Genomic DNA, 8,236 nt, shown 5'->3' with positions numbered 1-8,236 from the left:
CACACTGAGATTCTAAGAGATGCAAAGACACACACAGAGACACACAGACACACACAGAGACACACACATACACACATATACACACAAACAACAACAACCGCCATTCGCCACTAGGTGGCGGTGACGTCACCACGACTCTTGTGTCTGCCCCCCCACCACACACCCCACCCCACCCCCCACACAAACCTCACCAGAGGGAATCGATTCGAATAATCGTCATCTACGGCAAATCTCCTTTGTTGTTGCTGCTGCTATCGACGCGAGCATCGATTTCATAACTTTGTATATTTTATCTTGAAGGAATCGATTTCCCGCAATTCTCTGCATAAACGGACGGCGGAGAAATCGGTTCGCGAATCGATGCAAACGATTCCATCCTCCCACATTATTTGGAATCTATTCTTGGCTTGGTTCTTGGCTTTCTGTGAGTATTTTAAAAACCTCCGTCTCGAGTAATTTAGCGATCGTCTTTTTGTTACTCAAACAAACAAGTAACTCATCCGAGGTGGGGAGGGTTTGTTTCACGGCGTCTTCGCCCAACTGCTTGTGGCTCCCTGAATCGCATAGATCGAGCGGCTTATAGGCCCGAGCCTCGGTCTAGCCTAGATTTCTCCCTCGGGAAGCCGAGGCGAATCGTGGAGACCGAGCAGCGTATAGGCGCAAGCCTCGGTCTTGCCTATATTTCTCCCCCGGGAGGCTGAGGCGGTCCCACCGTGAATCGTAGAGACCGAGGGGTTTATAGGCCCGAGCCTCGGTCTTGCCTAGATTTCTCCCCCGGGAAGCCGAGGCGAACCGAGGCGAATCAGCTTATAGGCCTAAGCCTCGGTCTTGACTAGATTTCTCCCACGGGAGGCCGAGGCGGTCCCACCGTGAATCGTAGAGACCGAGGGGTTTATAGGCCCAAGCCTCGGTCTTGCCTCGATTTCTCCCCCGGGGGGCCGAGGCGGTCCCACCGTGAATCGTAGAGACCGAGGGGTTTATAGGCCCGAGCCTCGGTCTAGCCTAGATTTCTCCCCCGGGAGGCCGAGGCGTACCGAGGCGAATCGCGGAGACCGAGCGGCGTATAGGCCCAAGCCTCGGTCTTGCCTAGATTTCTCCCCCGGGAGGCCGAGGCGGTCCCACCGTGAATCGTAGAGACCGAGGGGCTTATAGGCCCGAGCCTCGGTCTTTCCTAGATTTCTCCCCCGGGGGGCCGAGGCGGGCGTGGGTCACCCCAAGCCCCCCCAAGCCCGATAGGAATCGCGATGTATTTCGTAGTCGGGATAAGCGGTTGCTTTTAGAATAAGTAGCGCGTATAGGTACGGGCGGTTTGAATACATAGTGCGGATGAGCGGGCGCGATTGGAATACGCAGTCCGGATTGGTGTCCGCCCATTGCAGATGAGCAATAGTTTAGATTTCGATATTAGGAAGCCACTGTGCGCTATGGTGCACTTTAAAATAATCTTAATGTATATTGAAAAACTCGTTTATTGATAAATGCTCGTTTGTTCGTTGTCCTCCCGCGCTTCTGATTAGCACGGTTGGCTGTAAATGGTTGAGTGGGTGGGTGAGTGAGTGGGTGAGTGAGTGGGTGGGTGAGTGGGTCAGTGAGTGTGTGGGTGAGTGGGTGAGTGTGTGGGTGGGTGAGTGAGTGAGTGGGTGAGTGAGTGTGTGGGTGAGTGGGTGAGTGTGTGGGTGAGTGAGTGTGTGGGCGAGGGAGTGAGTGGGTGAGTGTGTGGGTCAGTGAGTGTGTGGGTGAGTGGTTGGGTAAGTGAGTGAGTGTGTGGGTGGGTGAATGGGTGTGTGGGTGGGTGGTTGGGTGGGTGAGTGGGTGGGTGAGTCAGTGAGTGGGTGGGTGAGTAGGTGGGTGAATTGAGTGGTTGAGATGAGTGGTTGAGGTGAGTGAGGTGAGTGGGTTAGGTGTGTGTGGTTGGGGTGAGGTCAGTGTGTGAGTCGGTGGGTGAGTGGGTGGATGGGTGAGTGGTACTGGCTGGAGAAGAGATAGACTGATGAGTAAGTGGGTGAGGTTGGGTGATTGGATGGGTGAATGTGTGGGTGAGTGTGTGTGGGGTGGGTGAGGTGAGTGTATGGGTGAGTGAGTGGGTGAGTGAGTCAGTGAGTGAGTGTGTGAGTAGGTGGGTGAGTGGGTGGATGGGTGAGTGGTACTGGCTGGAGACGAGATAGACCGATGAGTAAGTGTGGGTGAGTGTGGTTGGGTGATTGGATGGGTGAATGTGTGGGTGAGTGTGTGTGGGGTGGGTGAGGTGAGTGTGTGGATGAGATGAATGTGTGGGTGAGGTGAGTGTGTGGGTAAGTGAGTGGGTGAGGTGAGTGTGTGGGTGAGTGTGTGGGTGAGTCGGTGAGTGTGTGGGTGAGTGTGTGGGTGAGTCAGTGAGTGGGTGGGTGAGTAGGTGGGTGAATTGAGTGGTTGAGATGAGTGGGTGGATGAGTGGTTGAGGTGAGCGAGTGAGGTGAGTGGGTTAGGTGTGTGTGGTTGGGGTGAGGTCAGTGTGTGAGTCGGTGGGTGAGTGGGTGGATGGGTGAGTGGTACTGGCTGGAGAAGAGATAGACTGATGAGTAAGTGGGTGAGGTTGGGTGATTGGATGGGTGAATGTGTGGGTGAGTGTGTGTGGGGTGGGTGAGGTGAGTGTATGGGTGAGTGAGTGGGTGAGTGAGTCAGTGAGTGAGTGTGTGAGTAGGTGGGTGAGTGGGTGGATGGGTGAGTGGTACTGGCTGGAGACGAGATAGACCGATGAGTAAGTGTGGGTGAGTGTGGTTGGGTGATTGGATGGGTGAATGTGTGGGTGAGTGTGTGTGGGGTGGGTGAGGTGAGTGTGTGGATGAGATGAATGTGTGGGTGAGGTGAGTGTGTGGGTAAGTGAGTGGGTGAGGTGAGTGTGTGGGTGAGTGAGTGGGTGGGTGGGTGAATTGAATGGTTGAGGTGAGCGGGTAGGTGAGTGGGTGGGTGGATGAGTGTTTGAGGTGGATGAGTGAGGTGAGTGCGTAAATGGGTGAGGTAAATGTGTGGGTGAGGTAAGATGAGTGGGTGAGGTGTGTGTGTGTGAGAGTTAGTGGTTGAGGTGAGCGGGTAGGTGAGTGGGTGAATGAGTAAATGGTTGTTGAGTGTGTGGGTGAGGTGAGTGGGTGAGGTGAGTGGGTGAGTAGTTGGGTGAGGGTGGTTGGGTGAATGGGTGAGTGAGTGGATGAATGGGTGACTGAGTTAGTGACTGATAGAGAGGGCTAAACGAGCACGGCATGGGCTGGAGAAGAGAAAAACTGATGTGTGACGGGGTGAGTGTGTGAGTGGGTGGGTGAATGGGTGAGTTGAGTGGGTGAGTACGTGGGTGAGTGAGTGACTGGGTGAGAAGAGATGGACCGATGTGTGAGTCTTATGTGTCGGGCAAAAACAACCCACTACTTCCTCAGTTGATGGTATCGCTGTGGTGAGCAATGCCATGGGGAGAACAGACAATTTGAAAATGGGCTCTACCCCTTCTTGGCACTTGTGGCCATCACAGTTGGCCAATGGCGGCTCTGGACGGGTGCGAGGGGACTGGTAACCCCTCCACCTTCAATGCAAGTACCACAAAAACGCGGGATAAATATCGAGCAAAGCTTGTGCCGGAGGCCCCCGGGGGGACGGGCGTCCATGACGTATTCTTGCCAAACCCCATTTGGCGGAGCCAGGAGACTGAATCCTTACCCTCGGTTTTCCTCCAGAAATGGCAAAAAGCCACTGTGGGTGGCCACATGGAATGTCCGAGCGCTCGCTGCAGAGGAGAGGCTGCCACTCCTCTGTCGGGAGCTGGACAGGTGTCACCTGAATCTCTTGCGGTATTCAGGAGGTCCGGTGGACCGGCTCTGGCTCCTGCCACCATGAGGGGTGGACAGTCCTCTACTCGGTGCAGGAGACTGCCAAACAATATGATGTGGCACTTGTTCAGTATTCAGGAGGTCCGGTGGACTGGCTCTGCTTCCAGTCATGATGACTGAATGAGAGCTACGCAGAAAGAAAATAAAAAAATAGCTTTCGCCACCGTTTTTCCATTCTGCTTCCATCCAGGTAGCGCAAAACCCACGGGCATGGAGCGGAGGCCTGTCGAGCGGCCCCCGGGCAACCGCCACGAGTGCGACCACTGCCCCTACGTGACGGACCGCGCGAGCCACATGGAGAAGCACCGCAGGACTCACACGGGTGAAAGGCCGTTCGCTTGCCCCGTGTGCGACCGGCGGTTCACGCAGCCGTCGGCCCTCCGCAGCCACGAGAGAACTCACACCGGCGAGAGACCGTTCGCGTGCGACCTCTGCCCCAAGTCGTTCGCCGTCTCCTCCACCCTGCGGATCCACGCCAGGACCCACACGGGCGAAAGGCCGTTCGCTTGCCCCGTGTGCGACCGGCGGTTCACGCAGCCGTCGGACCTCCGCATCCACGAGAGAACTCACACCGGCGAGAGACCGTTCGCGTGCGACCTCTGCCCCAAGTCGTTCGCCGTCTCCTCCACCCTGCAGATCCACGCCAGGACCCACACGGGCGAAAAGCCGTTCCGTTGCGACGTGTGCGGCAAGGCGTTCCCTGTGGCGTCCTCTCTGCGCATCCACGCGCGCGTCCACACTGGCGAACGGCCGTTTCACTGCGGGGTGTGCGGGCGGTCGTTCGCCCGGGCCTCCAACGCCCGCAACCACGCTAGGACGCACGCGGGAGACCGGCCGTTTCGCTGCGAGCGCTGCGACCGGGCGTTCGCGCGCTCGTCGCACTTCGCGAACCACCTGAGGACGCACACGGGGGAGAGACCGTTCGCGTGCCCCCGCTGCGGCCGCGCCTTCTCGCAGGCCTCCCACCTGAGCGTGCACGCTAGGACCCACACGGGAGAGAAGCCCTTCGCATGCGAGCGCTGCGGCAAGGCGTTCGCCCGCTCATCGGCGCGCAACGCCCACCGGAAGACTCACGCGCTGGAGGGCGAGGAGGCCACGGCGGCGGCGGCGGCGGTGGTGGTGGTGGGGGGGGAGGAGGAGACTGAGGAGGAGACTGAGGAGGAGACTGAGGAGGAGGAGATGGAGGAGGAGGAGGAGACGGAATCAACGAGCCTGCCACCTCGCGTGAAACGGGAAGCGGGGGAAGACGGAGGCTTTGAAACGTGGCCCGGAGTGGAGGTGAAACGGGAAGAGGAGGAGGAGGATTCGGCTCTGGAATCCGACTGCCAGGTGAAAAGCGTCATCGTCAAGCAAGAGGTGAATTCGGACTCGGAGGGAGAGTGAGGGGATGCCACCACTGTGCAGTTGCGAGGAAGTCAAGAGGGGCTGCCGAAGGGAGTAGCAGTGTACAAGCTGTGGCCCAGGAATTGGAGGTGAAACGGGAAGATGATGAAGATTCCATTGCGGAACACAAGATCTCCAGGTAGATGGAGGCATCGTCAAGCCCGTGGAGAAGAAGAATTCGGACTCTGGAGGCAGAGAGAGATGGTGAACCTCACCGTGCAGTTACAGGAAAGACAAGGGGGGACTGCGGTGGAAGAAATTCGTGCCAGTTTTACAAGCCATGGCCCAGATGTTGGAGGTGACACGGGAAAATGATGAAGATTCCATTGCAGGACACAAGTTCTCCAGGTCGATGGAGGCATCGTCAAGCAGGTGGAGAATAATTCGGACTCTGGAGGGAGAGTGAGGTGATCGCCGCCATCGTTACAAGTCAAGTGTGGTGGGGAAAACTCCATAACCTACGAGCCACCATGGGGTTGATCAGGGACGCATCATCACCCTCCACGTCACAACACTTGCTGCGTATCTGCAATAGCGGTTCAGAGATGCATCGTCATCACTCTCCCATTTCACAACACCGCTGCGTATCTGCAATAGTGGATCAACCACATCATCAGCCTCCCACATCACAACACCACTGCGTATCTGCAATAGTGGATCAACCACATCATCAGCCTCCCATGTCACAACACCGCTGCGTATCTGCAATAGTGGATGAACCACATCATCACCCTCCCACGTCACAACTCTTCCTGCTTATCTGCAATAGCATATCAAAGACATCGTCATCACCCTCCCACGTCACAACACCGCTCCGTATCTGCAATAATGGTTCAACCACGTCATCATCAGCCTCCCACGTCACAACACCACTGCGTATCTGCAATAGTGGATCAACCACATCATCATCACCCTCCCACGTCACAACACCGCTGCCGATCTGCAATAGCGTATCAGAAACACATCATCATCACCCTCCCAATTAACAACACCGCTCCGTATCTGCAATAGCAGATCAGTCACATCATCATCACCCTCCCATGTCAGACCACTGCTGCCTATCTGCTATATAGCCAGATCCAACACAACCGGTGTGCTGTACTAGTAACGACTTGGCGCGTTCTGTTTACATGACACTAAACCTTCTTCTTGGTTCTTTTGGTAAAGTCACGTAGAATGGAAATAATAAAATAATAAAAATAAAACATAATAAAATAATTCTCACGACGTTTCAGCCACAACGCAAGCAGCCGTCCTCAGGTGGAGAACAGGTCTGTCAGGAAGACAGCGTCTGACTGTCTTTTCGACAGACCTGTTCTCCACCTGAGGACGGCTGCTTGCGTTGTGGCCGAAACGTCGTGAGAATTATTTTATTATATTTTATTTTTATTATTTTATTATTTCCATTTTACGTGACTTTACCGAAAGAACCAAGAAGATGAATCCCTGCAGTCACGAAAGCTTTAAATCGAAATTTAAACCTTGTCGCTTAGATTGTAAGGGGGGTCTGGGGACCGCCACTAACTTCAACGTGCTACACCAAGACCGAACGGCATTTTTCTCCAAATAACCAGCCGGATAATGGCTAAGTTCTTAATCATTTTTCTCCATAATAGAGGTTTGTGTTGGGTTAGATCGCATACGTATAAAGGTTGTGACGTTAAACCCGCCACCACCCGACAAAGCCACTAGTACAGCACTACACTGGGTGTGTGTTGGAGAGCAAACGACAGGAGGTATAAGAACATTGTGCATTGATAAAGTTTGTTACAGGACATACGGGGGATCTTTGTCTTTGTGTGCTTATTTGTGTACCTGTCTGTACCTGTGAGTGTGCCTGTGTGTGTACCTTTTTGTGTACCTGTGTGTATGTGCCTATGTATTTACCTGTGTGTACTTCCATAATATAGGTGTTGTTTGGGTTAGATCACATGAAGATAAATGTGTCGTTAAACCCTTCACCCGACACAGCCAATTAATCATGTTTGTCACGTAAACAGAACGTGCCAATTCGTTACTAGTGTAGTGACTGACTCAGAGACACTAAGTGTAGGATGCACTCTGTTTATTAACACGGCCTAACAGTTAACACTCAGTAACTACGGTTCCCAGTCAGGGCAGCTGGTAGACTGCCTGACTGGCGATGCCGAACTGTGTACACTTACCTGTAAGGACTGACATAGTCCAGCAGGGGCAGTCACAATATCCCGAGCCCCGGAGCAGGAGGGGGCCGTGGGGTGTCCTAGGATCTCTCTGGACCCCGCCCCTTGGGTGGGGAGGTGTATATAAGCGGACCTCTACAGGCTCATGGCCAGTTGAAGACAGAAGCAAGAAGACTGGTCAGCTAGGACCCTGGGACCCTGAGACCCGCTGACCTTGTCAGGGCTCTGGGACTCTGTGTGGCTCAGTGGTGAGACCCTGGGAACCCCTGGCCCTATGTCCTTGTGTAGAGGTGGTACGTACCGGGTGTAGCAAGCCATTACGTTGCGGTGTCTACATCACAGTCCGTGCGTGGGGTGTCTACATCGACGTCCGCATACAGCCCTGCCCTTCGGGGGGGGCAGTTGGGTATATAAGGCGGTGCGCGAGAGAGCTCGAGGCAGTCGTTGGAGCAGAAGAGCCAGTGAAGAACGAAGAGGGAGCAAGCTAGCTAGGACCCTGGGACCTTATCAGGGCCGGGACTCTGTGTGGCTCAGTGGTGAGACCCTGGGAACCGCTGGCCCGATGTCCTTGTAAGGGCCGGGTCCGAGCGGGCCAGTGGTTGGGACCCGTACCCTGGCTAGGTCGGGTCAGATAGCCTCCCCTAGGAAATACATAGCCGGAGGACCTGAGAGCGTAGCCGGTGTCAGGTACGCTAGCCGTAGGCTGTGTTCCTAGGCTGTATAACTGACGGTTACTGTTGTGTGTTATAAATAAATACGTATTGCCTCCGTCAACCGTCTCCTGCACTACTTACACCGTTACACTTGTAAGGGCCCGGTCTGAGCGGCCCAGTGGTC

The 8,236-nt window shown here is 55.0% G+C and overlaps 1 protein-coding gene across 1 annotated transcript; it reads left to right on the top strand.

Annotated features, from left to right (window-relative positions):
• Window positions 1-336: 336 nt before the first annotated feature.
• Window positions 337-6,130, top strand: LOC144737893 (uncharacterized). Its single transcript, XM_078620779.1, has 2 exons — window positions 337-424; window positions 4,045-6,130. Exons 1-2 carry the CDS (start codon window positions 361-363, stop codon window positions 5,235-5,237), a joined length of 1,257 nt encoding a protein of 418 aa, XP_078476905.1. The 5' UTR covers window positions 337-360; the 3' UTR covers window positions 5,238-6,130.
• The last annotated feature ends 2,106 nt before the right edge of the window (window positions 6,131-8,236 follow it).

The sequence above is a fragment of the Lampetra planeri genome, chromosome 75 (assembly GCF_965212315.1).
Source record: "Lampetra planeri chromosome 75, kcLamPlan1.2.h2, whole genome shotgun sequence".
Classification (NCBI taxonomy): Eukaryota; Metazoa; Chordata; class Hyperoartia; order Petromyzontiformes; family Petromyzontidae; genus Lampetra; species Lampetra planeri.
This window is presented reverse-complemented; position numbering and strand designations above follow the sequence as displayed.

Excerpts from the sequence above, each read along its gene's own strand:
- LOC144737893 (XM_078620779.1), top strand. The coding sequence starts at position 361 with ATGCAAACGATTCCATCCTCCCACATTATTTGGAATCTATTCTTGGCT. Across the intron at positions 425-4,044 it reads GGCTTGGTTCTTGGCTTTCT|GTAGCGCAAAACCCACGGGC; the intron begins GTGAGTATTTTA and ends GCTTCCATCCAG.